The sequence below is a fragment of the Rhinatrema bivittatum genome, chromosome 2 (assembly GCF_901001135.1).
Source record: "Rhinatrema bivittatum chromosome 2, aRhiBiv1.1, whole genome shotgun sequence".
Classification (NCBI taxonomy): Eukaryota; Metazoa; Chordata; class Amphibia; order Gymnophiona; family Rhinatrematidae; genus Rhinatrema; species Rhinatrema bivittatum.
In genome coordinates, this window is record NC_042616.1 from 662,499,772 (window position 1) to 662,519,309 (window position 19,538).

At 43.2% G+C, this 19,538-nt stretch overlaps 1 protein-coding gene across 1 annotated transcript in view; it reads left to right on the plus strand.

Annotated features, from left to right (window-relative positions):
* C2H8orf34 (chromosome 2 C8orf34 homolog) overlaps positions 1 to 19,538 on the plus strand; it is a 624,237-nt gene that overhangs the window by 402,610 nt on the left and 202,089 nt on the right. The window contains exon 8 of the mRNA XM_029591437.1: positions 2,257 to 2,392. Within this exon, the coding sequence (XP_029447297.1) occupies positions 2,257 to 2,392 (136 nt within the window). The remainder of the gene's footprint in view (positions 1 to 2,256; positions 2,393 to 19,538) is intronic.

Genomic DNA, 19,538 nt, shown 5'->3' on the forward strand with positions numbered 1-19,538 from the left:
TCCCCTCATTAAGAACTTTATGCACATAAATGGCTTTTAAAAATTGCTACTATAGTATGTTACATTTATGTGCATTTTAACTCCTTTGAAAATTCACCTTTTAGAACCTATATAAAGAACATTTGCTTTCTTGTCCCTATTCAAATGCCAGATTAGCAAGAACTGTTGCGACCGAGGGCTTAGAAGCCTTCGGAACCTGTTGCAGACCACAGGCTATGGATCCTGAAACAGGCACGGTCGCTAGCTCATTGGGATACTGTGAGCCCCTGGACTACGGCGTAGCTCAAGGAGGAGCCCCAAGGCACACCATGGGAGGTGAGAGCATGCAAGCACGGGTGGAGCAGGAACAAAGCAGGAACAGCCCTCCGCTGGATCTACACGCATCAGTGTGACCCAGCAACGCAATGCTGGTCATGAAAGTAGCCCTCCGGCCACTCTGTAACCCTTTTGGACCCGCCGCTTGGAACGACGAGTGTGGCTGAGAGCAGGAACAAGATGAGGACTTGGAACTTGGAAGGAGTCAGATGAGGACTTGGAACTTGAAAGGTACAGGTGGGCACTGTCCCTCAGGATGACCTACACAGCCCGTGGGCTGGTTGCGGACCACCCTGTCCGCTTGCACATCCTACACAACCTGAGAAGGCTGGTCGTGGATCATGCAGGAGTGAGACAAGCACCAAAAGGGGATACAACTAAACAAGACTCCAATGACCAGAAACAGGAACCAGATCCATATGGATTTACCCTCGGGGTGGCCAGCTGGAGGACTGGAAGAGCTGGCAGACTCGGAAGACTCTGAACTTAGAACTCGGAAGACTCTGAACTTGGAACTCGAAAGACTCTGAACTTGGAACACTCAGAACTTGGAACACTTGATCAGGACAAGGTGACAAAGGACCTCTGGAACATCGGAACATCAGGACTTGGAACAGGCGAAGGAGCTCTGGAACATCAGAACACCAGTAACGGAACCATGGAACATCAGGACATCTGGAACAACAGGAAAATACCGAAGGAGCTCCGACGACGAACAAGACCAGGAACATTGGGACCGGGAACATAGAGAATACTGAACACGAAGCCATCTACACAGATGAAGACCTCGGAGGACCTGGACCGGTCACAAAGCACAGACAACTGTGGAACCCCGATCCGAAGGCCCCGAGGAACTGAAAATGAGCCCTTTTATAGGGCTGAAGCAGGAAGTTGGCTGATCAGGACTTTTGGTGGGGCCGCGGGCTTTTCCCGCCGCTGGCCCTTTAAATAGATTGAAGAGGCACGCGCCGGCGCCTAGAGGAAGGCCCAGAGAGAACGCAGGGCCCTGGGCTGCAGCAGCCTCCGCGCCCAGACGCAGGTAGTCATCAGGTGTGGCCTCCAGGCCGCAGGATCGCGTCTGAGCAGCAGCGGCTTCCCTTGCTGCTCGAGGATGACTTCAGCGGTGGCTCGGGGCCACACAGAAGGAAGCAGGGCCTGGCAGCAGCACTCAGCCACAGAAGGTTGAGGCAACACCAGCGGGGGTTTCCGGCCACGTAAGGAGTCCCAGCGGGGAACTCCCTGCTGCAGAGGCAGGGCTCCGGCGGCGGCACAAGGCTGCGAAAAGAAGAGTCGACGGTGTCGGAGGGCCCCGAAGAAGGAGTCAGCGGCACCCGGCCACACAGGCAAGGCCCTGAAGACAGTGGCGTCGGGCAGGCAGTGGCGATGTGGTTAGCCGGGCCGCAGGGAGCGGCAGCGTCGGGCCGGGATGACAGCACAGAAGGTAAGATGCCTGCTCGCAGGATGGGCTCCGCGAGCAGGATCTCAACAAGAACAATATAAGGATGTGCCAATTTTATCTTCTACTCTTTACCAATAGTTGATCCTTTGTGCTGTTTGAAAGGGATTATTCAGGTAATCTAGACAAATCTGAAGCTGGCCTGGAAGAAACTGTGTTAGATTAGATCTATTTTGAAAAAAAATGGAATCATCATTTTCTCTAGGCCACCATCAAGGGATAAAAAACAAAATAAAAAGGATTGCTCTTTTCTAAACTATATTTGGTCCCCTAAAATCAAAATGAACATCTAATAGAGGAGAGGAATTCAACTATACAAAATAGCTCTATACTTAGCAAATATAATCGCAGTACAATAAAAATGAGAAAAATGTTGAATTTAGCTTTTTAATACTAAGACTTCTTTCTTGCATCTGAAGTGGTCATACTTTATTACTGAAATATGATTTGTAGCATGATTTATTTACTATTTTATATTCTTACAGAGGACTTTGATGATCTGAGAATGGAAGGAGTAACCAGCTTGATACCTTCTGGAAGTAAATATAGCCAGGGTCGAAGCACTTACACTGTGGAACCTCAGGCAAAGGTCACATTGAACATCTGCTCAAGGTGTGCCAGGTAAAACAATAGCAAATGGTAACAAGTCAATTCCTATTCCTAGCTTTTAAGCTTAAATTTATGTTTTTAGGAGGGCAGAGGGGTGAGCTTCCTTCTGCTAAATTAAAATTACTTTGCTCCTAGCTATCCTTTGACCTCACTTTTGGCATTTGATTTCCATAGGTAACCTTTCTGCTTGATACTGTTCCACATTAACAAGAAATCCAAAAGTTGAGCTTTCCTCCACAGCTCAGAATTTTTTTTAAGCTTATCTGCCTCTGAATTTCATTACTTTTCTGAGCTTCTGTGGATTTTGGAAGGAAGAATCTGGGAAGTTAGATGCTGAATACCAGTTTAAAAGCACCAATATAAATGGAGATTTACTTGCACAGGTGCAGTACAAGATACTATATAACCATAATCTTATCCTGTTTCATCTTTTGGAAAGATTCTAATCAGCTTGAACTTTTTCTGGTTCCAGCAGCTGGAAACAATTTTAACATATGCACAGTATGTAAGTCAAACAACTATCTTAGGTTTCCTTCCTTTAGCCACGTGAGTGAGAAGAACTGCTGAAATGCTCTAGATTTTCCTAATGCTGTTGTTTCGGTAAGAAAAATAAGAGCTTAGAGCCTATTAAAAGAAAATTTGCTTTCTTGCCCCTATTCATATGCCAGATTAGCACGAACAACATAGGGGTGCATCAATTTTATCTTCTCTTTATCAATAGTTGATCTTTTGTGCTGTTTGAAAGAGATTATTCAGGTAGAAACATGAAAATGAAAAACAGGGCTGATGTTAAATTAAGGTCGCAAATCATATTTCAACTCTGCCCATTCTCCCTTTAGTGTTTGTAAATGTGAGGGTCTGGCATGAAGGAAAGAACAGGGATGATCTTCAATTGCTCCTGCTCCTATCAAAGTCTCTGAAAAGCAGTTGTTTCTGAGACTGGTGCCAGAATGACATCAAAATGATACTGGTCTCAGAGCCAGCCAGCACTGTTTTCTTGTATGGCCATACAAACATATCACTGTACAAGAAAATAGCACCAGCTGCCTCTGGTAACAGGACCAGCCGGCACTATTTTTAAAGAGATGTCAGCGGGGTAGGTGTAAGTGTGAATACTTCTGCCCCTTTTGTCATGCCACACTTCAGTTTCACAGTCCAACCAATCTACATTTGAGTTTCATAGTCCAACTGATCCATTTAACCGCCTTTGTCAGCCGGTTTAGTTACAATGTTACTCTGGTGCTGAAGTTCAATTAATGCCCGTTTCTCTTCTTTAGATATGTTATAATAGTGCTTCATTTTGTTCTCTGTTTTCTCAATATCATGCAATACCTTTGGGTGGAAGGTGTAAAGCATCAGATTCATCGGGCTAAGAGGAACCCAATTAGATTGATTTTTTTACTACAGATAAATTGAACGAAACTGATGGATTATTTTCAAAATATAGTTTCCTCTGAAGTTGATGAATAGATTTAAAGAAATTGCATCTAAAAGCGAATTGGTCATGAGACTGGGTGGGGACAAATGATAAGCCATAACTTAGTACCTTTTCTTGATTTAGTGTAAGAGATAATGAAGAGAGGTTTATAACAGTTGAATGTCTCACCTGGTCAGTTGTTTGATCCATAGATGTTGTTATGTAGGCATCTGGATGATTCCAGCCTGTGTCTTGGCCCTGGTTATAATGCTGTCAGCCTCTCACTTGGCATTCTCTTTGAGAGGGGTGACCTAAAAAAAAGATGCAGGCTCCTCATCATTGCCGGATAATTCATCAGATGGCAGGTTGAAGGAGACTTTCTTCTAAGGTTTTGGATTTATCAACCATGTATAGATGGGGGACACATTTGTAGTCAGCCTCATCTCTCTGAAACATTTTAATTTTGAATCCTTTTTTTTTTTTTAATTTCTTTTTATTAGGTATTTTTAAATATAATACAAGGTTAAGATATTGGAAACACAAAATAATTGAAATCAAATTTCCAAGAAAATTGTAATACATCCTTAAATTATCTTCACCATACATAATGCAAAATAAGTAGAGACATACATTACATTACACTGGAGCAGTTTAATAAGAAATAAAATACCAATTAGACAAGACTGTCTACTCTTCATCTTATTTCCAAATATTCCCCTTTCTATAAGGGCTTTAGGCGTGGGAATCCAAGTAACCCCTTAGTTGTTCCAGTTGATTAAAAATATAATGAGAATCTTGAGATATGATTAAACACCGATAAGGGTATCTTAATATAAACCTTGCTCCTCTCTGCAAAACTTCTGATCTCATAGCTATACATTTTTTCCGATGTAATTGAGTCAGACGAGCAATGTCTGGAAATATTCTAATACTTTGTCCATAAAATTTTTTATTTTGATTTCTAAAATACAACTTCAGAATAGAATCTCTTTCGGTCAGGAAAACAAATTGGACAATTAAGGTAGCTCTAGACGAGATACTCATTTCAAAAGATTTTTCCAGGTTATCGGTTAAATTTAGATCAACATTTATTTCAGATTCTTCCTTCGAGCCATGTACTAATTCTCCACTTTGATTCTGAGGAAGATAATATATCCTCGAAATAGCTGGAATGGTAGAATCTGAAAATTTCAATACATTCTTAACATAGCTTCGAAACAAATCATTTGGAGATATTAAATTTATCTTTGGGAAATTAAGCAACCTCAGGTTCTGACTCCTAACCTGATTTTCAAGACTTTCTATCCTTTCTACACACATTTTTTCAGATCTTATCAAGTTAGTTTGTATCTCCTCTAATGTTCTAACTTCTCATCTATAGTCTTAAGATTTATTTCCAATTTCTCCACCCTTTGTCCCACTACATGATTTAACTGTAAAACATCCTGTATTTTATTGGACAGAGCATTAATTGACATTTGCATCTGGATAATCATTTTCCCAATTTTTCCTAATGAAAATTCTTTAGAAGTTATTACTTGTATTACATCTTCTCCCTCCCCCATAGTAGCCTCCGTATCTCGTGCAGAGTTAACCCCAACCTCTGGTTCTTTGGAACCCTTTATCATAGGGTTCACCGGAGCTACAGATAAACTACCTGGACTCCTCTGAGAACCAGAATTGCTTGACAATAAAGATTGTTCTAATGCCGAATCAACATTTCTGCCTAACGGTGGCTCTGGTCTCTCTGGGGCCCCGGGGCTTAATGATATTTCGAAAGGCCTGGGGCTCAGTTCCTGCTCCAAACTGCTACCCCCAGCGGCCACCCCCGAGGTAATTGATGAAGACTTTCTAAAGCTTTCCTCTATCCACGATTGATATAGTCCTGAGATTGGTGTTGAGGCAAAGTCCTTTACCTGAGCCTTCCTTTTGGTATGTGGCATTATATAGAAACACTTTCACGGAAGGAAAGATTCAGTAGCGACAGTCTAAAATTAACTTGAATGTATGTCCCTAGGCCGCTGCAAATTAAAGGTCAATAAAGAGCCCAAAAATCAATGTACCTCAGTTTTCTTCTCCAGACTTCTCCGAACTAAGCTGGACAAAGCCACGCGCCCCTTCGGCACGCATGGCTTAGGTGACGCGTCGTCGTCATCGTCGCGCCACAAACGCAGTTCTAATGAGGCAAACCAATACTCCTCCCACTGACTAGTGGGGCCAATAGGAAGGCAGGAAATGTAGTTGGACTCAGCAGATGTCTCAGGAAATTGTGGCAGCGGCAATGTCGCACCGCAAACGCAGTTCTTATGAGGCAAACCTATACTCCTCCCACTGACTAGTGGGGCCAATAGGAAGACAGGAAATGTAGTTGGACTCAGCAGATGTCTCAGGAAATTGTGGCAGCGGCAACATCGCGCCGGAAACGTAGTTCTTATGAGGCAAACCAATACTCCTCCCACTGACTAGTGGGGCCAATAGGAAGGCAGGAAATGTAGTTGGGCTCAGCAGACATCTCAGGAAATTGTGGCAGTGGCAATTTTGAATGCTTTTAAATCAGCACAGAATTTCTCCATCGAACATTCAAAATCGCCCAGTGTAGTATCAAAAACATTGAGCATAGAATCCTTCTTAATATTATCAAGGAAGACTGTGGATTGTTCACATAGTTTGGAAATCATTTTTCCTGCTTTTTCAACACAATGTTGGGTTCCATATTAGGTGCTACAACCCAAGAAAGAGATCTAGGCGTCATAGTGGATAACACATTGAAATTGTCAGTTCAGTGTGCTGCGGCAGTCAAAAAAGCAAACAGAATGTTGGGAATTATTAGAAAGGGAATGGTGAATAAAACAGAAAATTTCATATTGCCTCTGTATCGCTCCATGGTGAGACCGTACCTTGAATACTGTGTACAATTCTGGTCGCCGCATCTCAAAAAAGATATAATTGCGATGGAGAAGGTACAGAGAAAGGCTACCAAAATGATAAGGGGAATGGAACAGCTCCCCTATGAGGAAAGACTAAAGAGGTTAGGACATTTCAGCTTGGAAAGGAGACAGCTGAGGAGGGATATGATAGAGATGTTTGAAATTATGAGAGGTCTAGAACGGGTAGATGTGAATTGGTTAGTTTCTCTTTCGGATAATAGAAAGATTAGGGGACACTCCATGAAGTTAGCATGGGGCACATTTAAAACATTTAAGTTCTTTTTTTACTCAACACACAATTAACCTCTGAAATTTGTTGCCAGAGTATGTGGTTAGTGCAGTTAGTATAGCTGTGTTTAAAAAAGGATTGGATAAGTTCTTGGAGGAGAAGTCCATTACCTGCTATTAAGTTCACTTAGAGAATAGCCACTGCCATTAACAATGGTAACATGGAATAGACTTAGTTTTTGGGTACTTGTCAGGTTCTTATGGCCTGGATTGGCCACTGTTGGAAACAGGATGCTGGGCTTGATGGACCCTTGGTCTGACCCAGTATGGCATTTTCTTATGTTCTTATGAACATTTGTTTAAAATAGATGACCATTTTTCTAAAAACTCGGGAAGCTCACAGTACAGCTTTGGTTCTTTGTTTATTCTAAGTCCTGGGGGATTTGTTGATGCTTTAAATATTCAACTAATGTTGTACTGTGAAGCTCAGTTCTAATGAGCCATTTTTGAGTGGTGATAAGTTCATTCCAGGTTGCAGATGATGTTTGTTCACTGCATTCTTCGAATAATGATGCCCCTTTCAATGTTTCACTCAACAGTTCATAAGTGTAACTATTAATTTTCTCCCAATAAAAGTATGCCATGATGCAAATCAATTTCAAATTACAAAGAAAGAGTCCAAAAAGCATGAATGCAATTATAATACCAGAACAAAAATAGCATTCAAGGCAAAATAATATCAATTACAATGAATAATTTAAAGAAATTGTGATGGTGACAGTTTAATATATGCTGCTGAAGTACCTTCATAACACCTGTACATGCTAATTGTTTATTTAATCATTGGTCCTAATTTATTTTTTGGAGATTTTTTATGCAAAATAAAAGAAGAGTTACTTCCCTTTTCTTGTTGGAAGATGTATAAGTGCTCTATTGAAAAGCAGCAGCAGCAGTGAAAGTTGTGTTATGTTGCACCCTCCATAACATCATTTTTTGACTGGTGGGCTGTATCAGGGGTGAACACCATTTTTATGTATAGCAATGCCGTACAAATCCATACATCAAAACAGTGCCATCTGCTGGAGTTAATGCGCTAGAGTTAATTAACTCCGATGCGCCCCCGGCACACAGTGTCAGTTTAAAGAAGAAAGAAAATGAAGGTGTTGATGGAGCTGCGAGGCCTGGGCTCCGGGCCTCGGTCCATGCTTCTGCCTAGGCCCATGTGTTGGAACCCAGCCATTGGGCTGAGCCCCTACATCGGGTCTAGTTCCTGGCTGAGTTCTGTTTGAGGGACAGGTGGTGGGGATGTGTTGCGACCATTGCTGCTCAACGTCTTTACTTCACCCTCTTTACCTCTGTGGTGACTCCCTCCAGGTCTGACACGGCGTATCTATGCCATCTTCTTCCGGCGTTCCCGGACCGGCTCGACTCTGCAACTCCGCCATCTTGTCTTGATGCCTAGGGCGTGCGCGCGTCCCGACTCTTGTACCAGCAAGGGGGCGAACCTCAGGTGCGTCCCCCTGAGATGACGTCATCTACTTCCAATATTTAGAGGTCTTTGAAAACGCTAACAAACTGAGTTAGCAAGGAAGGGATAAGGTTACGGACAAGGTTTCCCTATCCAAGCTACTCTGCCTCCACGGACTTACCAGAGATACCCGCTCCTCGGGGGCCTCGCTCTTTTCTTTATTTTCAGATTACAGATAGGAACCGGTACTCACTCCTCGAAGGCCCATGTTCCTGAACACACTGAAGATTCTTTACTGCCTGGAAGCTATCACTGCTACAAAATAATGTGAGTTACCATCGCTCTCTCAGAGCTTTCCCTGGAACTAGGTACTCGCTCCTCGAGGGCCTAATCCTTTCCAGCTCCTGAGCTTACTTGAGACCTTACGTGAGTTTTGTCATCTAGTTCTGTTCATGAACTCTGCCTACTCACTTTCTACAGTTTCTCAACAGCTCAGCCATCCTGGGATCGTTGTTCCAGTACCTGAGGGGACTACAGCCCTGCCGGGCATATCAGCTCACTACTGCCACCTCTGGTGGTTTCTAATAACTTGTTTAATAAAAGAACAATGTGTGTCTGTCTCCATACTCAAGCCTAGATGGTCGTCCCTCTCGGGGTATCCTCCCGGGGGCGTAGTCATCTGCCATCGGCCCAGGGATCCACCCACTACTAAATCAGATTCATTACAGATTGCTACTCCTTAGCAAGACGATATCTGAGATACTACAAGATTGCTGACTCCTCCCTCTCCAGGAGCCCGCTACACAGAGCCTTCTCTACAGATTGCTCCTCCTATCTGACTGCTCCTCCCATCAAGCATCAGATTGCTAACTCTGCAGTCTAACTAACATCAGAGATATAACAGATGCTAACTCGAGCAGCAGATCCATAACAGATTGCTAACTCCCTAGCAGATTCCTAACAGGATGGGACAAGAGGCCTTGGAAGCCCCTGTTTGCTTTATTGGGGTAATTTTTAGGATTGTTATTTTTTTTAATGTTTGATTCATTTTTTAAAAACATTTCACAAACTGAAATTTGTGGGAAAAAAACGTCCCGAAAATGACCTAAAAAACAAAAACACATTTTTTATCCCTGCGCACACCTAGTTGCCACCAGTTGTAAAGCCAAGTCACAAATACCTGATACGATCCCAAACAGTTGATAGATTCCATGATGCTTATGCCAGGGATAAGCAAAGGATTTTCACAAGTTTTAATAATGATTTATGGACTTTTTCCCAGGAACTTGTCCAAACCTTTTTTTTTTAACCCAGCTACACTCACAGCTTTTATTACATCCTCTGAGAAGCAATTCCATTGCTTAAATATGTGTTGAGAAAAAAGTAATTTTATTTATTTTTAGATATATTGTCAAGTATATCCTCATGGTGCCTCACTTCAACTTTATATCATAATCCCTTGCCCTTGAGTTTCCTCTTTATTTTACTGAAGCCTGCTAGATATTTGACTACTTCTATCATCTTTCCCTCACTCCCTTCCTCCAGTAAGGCAATTTGTAATTACTGCTTAAATATCTTCTGCATATCTTGGAGTTTGGGTTCAAAATCAAATCAATCAAGTAAAACCGTAGATCAAAAGTGCATACCATCATTATGTTGAAGAAAGACTGATTTCTGTACAACTCTTAGTTGAAAGACTTGTGGGCTTGCTTCATTTTAAGGGCCAAATGGATCACCCTATGAAGGCAGTTTTCTTAGGCACATGGGATCTCTGAGAGAGTTGTAGATAAATAAATATTTACCCTGGTAGAATGCCCTGTCTGAATATTCCTCTCAAATGTGGCATAAAGTATGAGTGAAGTCCAGAGCACATGTATCTTTAACTGTGAGAAAAAGAACCTTTCCTGTGGGTGTGTTTAGGTCAACAAAGGAAAGTGTATACAATATGTTCGGTATATAAAATGCCTAAATAAAAAAAATAAAAACATCATATGAACACTTGAAGGTGAATTTTAAAAACCCTATGTGCGCCAAAGCAAGGAGAGAATCATGCCTGCGCGTGCTGCACAGATTTTAAAAGGTGCGCAAGTATGCACATCCTCCCGATACATGCAGAAAAATATTTTCTTAAAAGAGGGTCGGGGCATGGGTATGGTTTGGGCAGGGCATACTCGTTCTAGGATTTTTAATGAAATCTGCACACCGGGGTCCCCTACTGTGTAACTTTACTTCTGCTATATATGGCATGTAAGTTATATTATCAAAAAATCTAAGCTAGTCAGTGGGGTTTTAAAGGTCAGAGCTAACAGGGTAAAAGGGAAGCTATTTAGCTAGGGGAGTTAGGCAGTCCTGTCGTTTACCTGGGCAAACTGGGAATGAAATGGGGAAAGAGGTAATTGTGTCGGTTTTTCACTCAACGCACAATAAAGCTCTGGAATTTGTTGCCAGAGGATGTGGTTAGTGAAGTTAGCGTAGCTGGGTTCAAAAAAGGTTTGGATAAGTTCTTGGAGGAGAAGTCCATTAACAGCTATTAATCAAGTTTAGTCCGGGAATAGCCACTGCTATTAATTGCATCAGTAGCATGGGATCTTCTTAGTGTTTGGGTAATTGCCAAGTTCTTGTGGCCTGGTTTGGCCTCTGTTGGAAACAGGATGCTGGGCTTGATGAACCTTTGGTCTGACCCAGCATGGCAATTTTTTATGTTATGTTCTTTTGCATGTGTCTATTAAGTCTCCCCACTTAACGCAGTAGAGGAGGCATTTGCAAGCACATGTGTGCGCCCATATAAAATTGCATGCACGTATATGTGCGTATAGCCTATTTTATACCATGAAGGAGTTATACCATGAAGGAGTTAATAAACATGTGGATAAAGGTGAACCGGTAGATATAGTATACTTGGATTTTCAGAAGGCGTTTGACAAAGTTCCTCATGAGAGGCTTCTAGGAAAAGTAAAAAGTCATGGGATAGGTGGCGATGTCCTTTCGTGGATTGCAAACTGGCTAAAAGACAGGAAACAGAGAGTAGGATTAAATGGGCAATTTTCTCAGTGGAAGGGAGTGGACAGTGGAGTGCCTCAGGGATCTGTATTGGGACCCTTACTGTTCAATATATTTATAAATGATCTGGAAAGAAATACGACGAGTGAGATAATCAAATTTGCAGATGACACAAAATTGTGCAGAGTAGTTAAATCACAAGCAGATTGTGATAAATTGCAGGAAGACCTTGTGAGACTGGAAAATTGGGCATCCAAATGGCAGATGAAATTTAATGTGGAAAAGTGCAAGGTGATGCATATAGGGAAAAATAACCCATGCTATAATTACACGATGTTGGGTTCCATATTAGGTGCTACAACCCAAGAAAGAGATCTAGGTGTCATAGTGGATAACACATTGAAATCGTCGGTTCAGTGTGCTGCGGCAGTCAAAAAAGCAAACAGAATGTTGGGAATTATTAGAAAAGGAATGATGAATAAAACGGAAAATGTCATAATGCCTCTGTATCGCTCCATGGTGAGACCGCACCTTGAATACTGTGTACAATTCTGGTCGCCGCATCTCAAAAAAGATATAATTGCGATGGAGAAGGTACAGAGAAGGGCTACCAAAATGATAAGGGGAATGGAACAACTCCCCTATGAGGAAAGACTAAAGAGATTAGGACTTTTCAGCTTGGAGAAGAGACGACTGAGGGGGGATATGATAGAGGTGTTTAAAATCATGAGAGGTCTAGAACGGGTAGATGTGAATCGGTTATTTACTCTTTCAGATAGTAGAAGGACTAGGGGACACTCCATGAAGTTAGCATGGGGCACATTTAAAACTAATCGGAGAAAGTTCTTTTTTACTCAACGCACAATTAAACTCTGGAATTTGTTGCCAGAGAATGTGGTTCGTGCAGGTAGTATAGCTGTGTTTAAAAAAGGATTGGATAAGTTCTTGGAGGAGAAGTCCATTACCTGCTATTAGGTTCACTTAGAGAATAGCCACTGCCATTAGCAATGGTTACATGGAATAGACTTAGTTTTTGGGTACTTGCCAGGTTCTTATGGCCTGGATTGGCCACTGTTGGAAACAGGATGCTGGGCTTGATGGACCCTTGGTCTGACCCAGTATGGCATTTTCTTATGTTCTTATGTTCTTATGCATGCATATATGCCCATATGTTATAAAATGGCTGCATCCATTCGCATGAGTCAGCATATATGTGCACCCGTGCAGCTGTTTAAAAGTTACCGTTCCAGTTTTCAAATATACTGTATGTCTGCTATTGTAACCCCTCCCTCTGCCACTCACACAGATAGCAGGTGAAAATTACATGGATCCTTTTTTTTTTTTTTTCAATGTATTCTTTATTGTTTTTTTCAGTGAAACCATCATGAAACACATTTACATATTATGTATCACAAGCATCCAAAATTAAGGCAAACACATAAACCAAACTATAAATATATCATATGATGTGATACAAAGCATAATAGGGGGAGAACATCATCCAAATCAAAATAAAGGAAATCTAAAATCTAAGTAGCCCTCTATTCCCTATGTGGCTATATCTAGATTTCAGCTTGTCATATAATAGGAGAAGGAGATTATTTACTTCTATTAAGGACCATTTACCTTTTATTTTCCCACATTAGACTCCGATTTAGCCAATAAAAAGGTCTCCAGATGAACCGGATCTGTAAACCCAAACTTTTTCCCTCTGTAGTTCACATAACATAAACAAGGAAATTTAAAAAAAAATGTACCACCCAGAGCCACAACATGATGTTTTAATGCCAAGAAGGCTCTCCTCCTTGCTTGGGTGGCTCTAGCTACGTCCGGGAAAATCTGGAATTTATGTCAGCAAAAGGAGACATCTTTATTGGTGAAAAATGTTCTGAACATTCTATCCTTGTCTTGCTCAGATAAAAAAGAAATGAAGAGAGTAACCCTGTTCTCAATAATATCCAGAGAATCCTCCATAAAGGTAGAGATACCTAAACTTGGAGGATTCTCCTGATCCTGATTTTGAACAGTCTTCTCTTTCTTCTTAGTAAGATAATATATTTGAGACAAATTAGGAAATTCTTCATCTTTATACATTAATATCTCTCTAAGAAACTTCCTAAACAATTCTTTAGGAGAGAGCAAACGAGTTATTGGAAAATTTACTATTCTTAATTTTTTTACTCTCATTATATTTTCCATTCGCTCTAATTCTCTATGAATGTTTAAACTGTCCCGCATAAATGTATTTTCTGATGATTGAACTAATTGCATTTTACTTTTCAATTCGGACAATTCCTTTTCACAGTTCAACATTCTAGACCCTTGCTCATTTATTTTTTCAGCTTTAGCATTTATCACAGCAGACAATGATTTGTTCATAATAGTAATATTATTGTCTAATTTAGAAATAATATTCCACACATCAGATAGTGTAACATTGTCTGGGGAGACATCCTCAACATTGCTACCTGAAAAAACTGGAATAGATTCAACAGGCAAAACAGTAATCACAGGTTTCTCAACCCCTTGGTTTCCAGCTTGTGTCACCAAGCTTGCCTCCAAAGGGTTAAATCCTACCAGTTCTCTCACCATCTGTGAGGATGATCTCTTAGTTGGCTGAGGTGGTAAAATTGGTCCTTGTCTTGGGCTTATGGAAGCTAAAGAAGAGCTTCCTATCCCTTCCTCCCCTGGATCAGTCCTATGCCTCACGACATGCTGATCCATTGGGCCGGTGCTAACATACTGCATTGGTGATGAAGTAATATTTCTTGCCTTCCTCTTCTTCCCCATCAGGAAAAATTGTTCGGCAGGATAATATTATGACCAAACTCCCAAACTCATCCGGACAAAGCCGCGCGCCCAGCTTAGGTGTCACGCCGGCGGCGTCACAGCGCCGCGCCACAGATGGATTTAAAGTTAGAGGCCATGCCCCCTCCGACATCAGGAACGGCGTCTGTTTCTCCCGCAGCTGTTACAATTTCATGACTTTTCCTTAGCAAGCGACCCTCAGGTAGCCGCAGATGGAACAAGGATAGAACCCTTACTTTGCGGTAAGTTCGGGGAGACTTGGCCGACGGCCCACTCCTTCTCCAATCGCTCCCCGGGGTAACAGCGCACCATGGATGGATTTAAAAGAGGGCACACCCCCTCCGACGTCAGGAATGGCGTCTGTTTCTCCTGCAGCTGTTACAATTTCAGGGCTTTTCCTTAGCAAGCGACCCTCAGGTAGCCGCAGATGGAACAAGGATAGAGTCCTTACTTGGCGGTAAGTTCGGGGAGACTTGGCCGACTGCCCACTCCTTCTCCACATGGATCCTTTTTATGCAAATAGTTTCTCTTTGAAAATTTGTTTAAAGTACATGCATTAATTCTCCACATAGGGGCGGATTTTAAAACGAGCGCGAATAGCCTACTTTTGTTTGCGTTCCAGGCGCAAACAAAAGTACGCTGGATTTTAGTAGATACGCGCGGAGCCGCGTGTATCCGCTAAAATCCTGGATCGGCGCGCGCAAGGCTATCAATTTCGTATAGCCGGCGCGCGCCGAGCCGCGCAGCCTACCCCCGTTCCCTCCAAGGCCGCTCCGAAATCGGAGCGGCCTCGGAGGGAACTTTCCTTTGCCCTCCCCTCACCTTCCCCTCCCTTCCCCTACCTAACCCACCCACCCGGCCCTGTCTAAAACCCCCCCTTACCTTTGTCGGGGGATTTACGCCTCCCAGAGGGAGGCGTAAATCCCCGCACGCAAGCGGGCCTCCTGCGCGCCGGGCCGCGACCTGGGGGCGGGTACGGAGGGCGCGGCCACGCTTCCGGACCGCCCCGGGCCGTAGCCACGCCCCCGTACCCGCCCCCAAAACGCTGCCGACACGCCCCCGAAACGCCGCGATGACCGGGCCCGCCCCCCGACACGCCCCCTCGGAGAACCCCGGGACTTACGCGAGTCCCGGGGCTCTGCGCGCGCCGGGAGGCCTATGTAAAATAGGCTTCCCGGCGCGCAGGGCCCTGCTCGCGTAAATTCACTGGGTAAATAGAGAATTTGATCAAGGAAAATGCACTTGATAGATTTACCTGGAGCTTTTGATATGGTCCCATATAAGAGGCTCATGAATAAAATGAAAAGCCTGGGAATGCGTCCCAAGATGGTGAAATGGATTACAAATTGGTTGACTGATGACAGTACTTATCCCGGGGCATGAGATGCAAGAAATATATCAACTATTGTGAACCTGCTGAGTACTTGCTATCCAGAGATAGGATGCTGGACTTGATTGACTTTGGTTTGACCCAGCTTGACATTTCTTATGTTCTTACATTGCTATGTATTGATGAATGGAACCTACTATGAAGAGAGAAGAGTGATAAGTAGACTGCCTCAAGGATCAGTTCTGGGGCCGGTTCTATTCAAGATCATTGTGAACAATATTGCAGATGGGTTAGAAAGTACAGTTTGTCTTTTTGCAAATGATACTGAGATCTGCAACAGCATGGACACACTTGAGGGAGTAGAGAGAATGAGAAGCAATCTAAGAAAGCTTGAGGAATGTTCAAAGGTTTGGTAGCTATGAGTCAATGCCAGGAAGTACGACATACATTTTGGATGTTGTAATCCAAAGAGCAGTACATGATGTGGGGCAAAAGACTGATCAGAGCCAGGACTGGGGGTGAGGGAAATGGCTGCCCTGGGTATTAAGCGCAAGGGGACATCATCAGCTTGTCTGCTTTTACCTATTGTGTAAGCACATAAAACACTGCCCTGATGACTCTTTTGTCCAGTGCCCAAAATCTAGGGCAGCAGAGATCAGTCCTCTGCTACCTACTCCAGTCCCTCCCCTTCCAAGCAGCATGCAAGAAACTGTATGGGGTAGATTGAGCCTAGATTAGACAGAGCACAGTGCAAAGCAAAAAAAAAAACAAATTAAAAAACCCCTCCCTAATCCAGCCCCTTCTCCTCTCTTGTCCCAACCCCCCATCCTCCTATCTGTAGGGAACATGAAAGGGGAGGGGAACTGTCGAGGATAGCAGATTAAAGAAGAATTTAGTTTTTATCTGCATATTCCTTTTTCTAATTTGTGATCCCTTATTCTGTAATTGATGAAGGCCTCTCTGTGTTCTATATGTGTGACAGAGGTGAGGTATTCTGCTAGCAAGTATTTTTATATAGGCATCTGTAGTAGTCCAGCTTGTTCTGATTTCTCACTAGAAGGTGTATTGGTGTTTAGGCCAAGGTGGAATATTTGCAGCATTACCTTTTCATGCAGGGTTGTTGCTGTTTGAGATCTGAGAGTTAATGCTGTATTGATATAGCAGGAATTTGTGTTACTTCACAAGGAGTCTGGTAATGGAGGGACTTTGTGTCACTGTTACTGAAGTGACAGCAACATAATTTGAATGTTTTTCCTGTGGTGAGTAGTAAAGGGAAAAAGTTTCAGTTTAACCCAGCCTGCCAGATAGTATTTTCAGGCAATATATTATGAATATCTTTTAATTGATAAATTTAGGTATTTCTTGGGATCTTCTTTTTTTGCAGTCTATTTCCAAAAATTACAGAACACATAATCATCAGACTGTGACATAATTTCTGAATCATAAATTTTGCAAAACATTTTAAAATATGATGTCCATTTATGTGCTTTTTACAGGATTGTTGTGGGGAAGGGCTGTGGTGGAGACATAATGATAGTTGAGTTTCATTATAAAAACGGGGGGAGCTTATAAGCCTGAAAATTGATTGAGGTTGTGCAAGGTTGAACGACCTAGGGAACTGGTCACCAAATTTGTTCTGGGAGACCCCAGACACTCATGTTTTCAGGATCCTGCAATGATTAAGCTTGTACAGGAGAAAGGTAGGGGCTGCCTCGTGGCTCACTGGCCCTGGGCTGATTTTACGTTTCTGCAGCGGTTGCTGCTGCTGCCAGTGCAGAAAGATCTACAGCATTGCAGCCTGAGGAGTAATAGGAAGGAGGAGAGACAGAAAGAGGGGAAAGGGAGTGGGCTGCTGCTTGTTAGAGCAGTGGTCCCCCTACCCTGTCCTGGGGGCCCACCAGCCAGTCGGGTTTTCAGGATATCCACAATGAATATGCATGAGAGAAAATGTGCATGTTATTCATTGGGGATATCCTGAAAGCCCAGCCGGCTGGTGGGCCCCCAGGACAGGGTAGGGGGACCACTGTGGTAGAGGGTAAAAATGGGAGCCCCCATCTAGCTGCTGTGCACTAGATGGGGGCTGCAAAAAGAGACAGGGGGCTGCTGCTGCTGCTGGGCAGGGGTGAATGGGGATGAAATGGGGATGCAAGACAAGTAGTGGGGGTGTGGAGGAAGAGGAAGACCTAGGGCAAGTGGTAGGGGGATGCAGGGCAAGGGGTGGGAGAGAAATAGGATTCAGAGCACAGAGTGGAGTAGGGAAGGAGGGGAGGGGAAGACAAAGGATTTGATGGGGGTTGCTAAGTAGGAGGAGGGAGAGAGAAAGGGGTGCTTTGCTGAAGGCTGCCCCCACTATAAGTATAGCTGTGCCTTTGTTGCTGAAAGGTATAGTGCTATGTCAGGGCAGACATTGGTAAGTGAAAGCGGGGAGGGGAGGGGAGGGGGTGAATAATTCTCTACATTCGTCCCAGGGGCAGAAAAATCTGGTCCCGTCTCTGAGACTGCTATGCACGATCTGGAGAGAGACCTCAGAGTGATAGCAAAGCAATGTGCAGAAGCAGTGGCTAAGGCCAGAGGCGTGCCGGGCAGCACAGAGAGGAGGGGGAACCAGTGGGAGAGACAAGCTGGTACTGCCTCTTTATCGGTCATTGGGGAGGCCTCACATGGAGTACTGTGTTGAGTTCTGGAGACCGTCTCTCAAAAAAGGCAGAAGAGAAGCAGTCCAGAGAAAGGCAACCAAAATGGTATGGGGTCTGCACCAAAAGCCATATGGGATGAGAAGATCTAAACATGTATATTTTGGAGGACAGGGGAGATATGAGACAGACTTTTAATTACCTGAAAAGTATGAATGATGCACATGACTCAAACCTTTTCTGATGAAAAGGAAGCTGTAGAACTAAGGTTCATGATACAAAACTCCAATGCCGGTAGACTCAGGAGCAATGTCAGGAAATATTTCTTCATGGAAATGCCCTTCCAGAAGAGGCAATGTCCTCACAAATATGGTAAAAGAATTCAAAGGGCATGGGATAAGCATAAAGGAACAGCAAATTCCAGGTGGCTGGAGCAGGGGGTGAGCCACATTTTTTAATTGTGCCCTCCCCTTCCATTAATGTAATTGGTTGGGGCCCCACCAAGATGGGTTACTATAAACACACACACACAAGATGGGTTATATATACACACACACATGCACACATGAAGGGTATTCACCCTTCTATACTATATACACACACATGCACACATGAAGGGTATTCACCAGGAAGCCACACTCCTAACCAGTGACACAGTGCCCCCATTTGGTTTCTCTTCAAGTTGCTGAAAGGAGTAAGCTCAAAAATACACACACACACACACAGAGGCAGACACCCCACACCCATAGACAGATACCTCATACCCAGACAGACATCCCTCACCCAAACTAACAGCGAAACAAACACCCAGACATAGACACAAAGAACCCACACACAAGTTATCCCATACCCAATCACAGAGAGACCAAGACACTCCACACACACACACACACACACACACACACACACACATACATACACACCCCAGAGAGACAGAAAGTCAACATCCAGACAGACACAGACATACCTCACCAAACAGAAGACAGACACACTGCAGACACACATAGAGAGACACACAGGCAGACAGACCATATCGCACACAGAGACATGGACTGCACAGAGAGACCAAAGCACACCAGACAGACACACCACACTATAGCCATATACACAGGAGACACAGCACAATGGTAAGAGCTGGAAATATTTTCCAAAAACTTAAGATGCCAGCCAATATTTTTTTGGAGCTGAGAAAAATACCTGCCCATCTTTGGTTTATTTTTTTTTGTTTTGTTTTTCTTTTTTACTGTTCTTACTCATTTTTCCTAATTTTCTCTCTAATTTTATAGTTTTCTTAGTTTGAACTTTTGTATTTTCTCATGTTTTGATTTTACATTTTACTTTATTCTC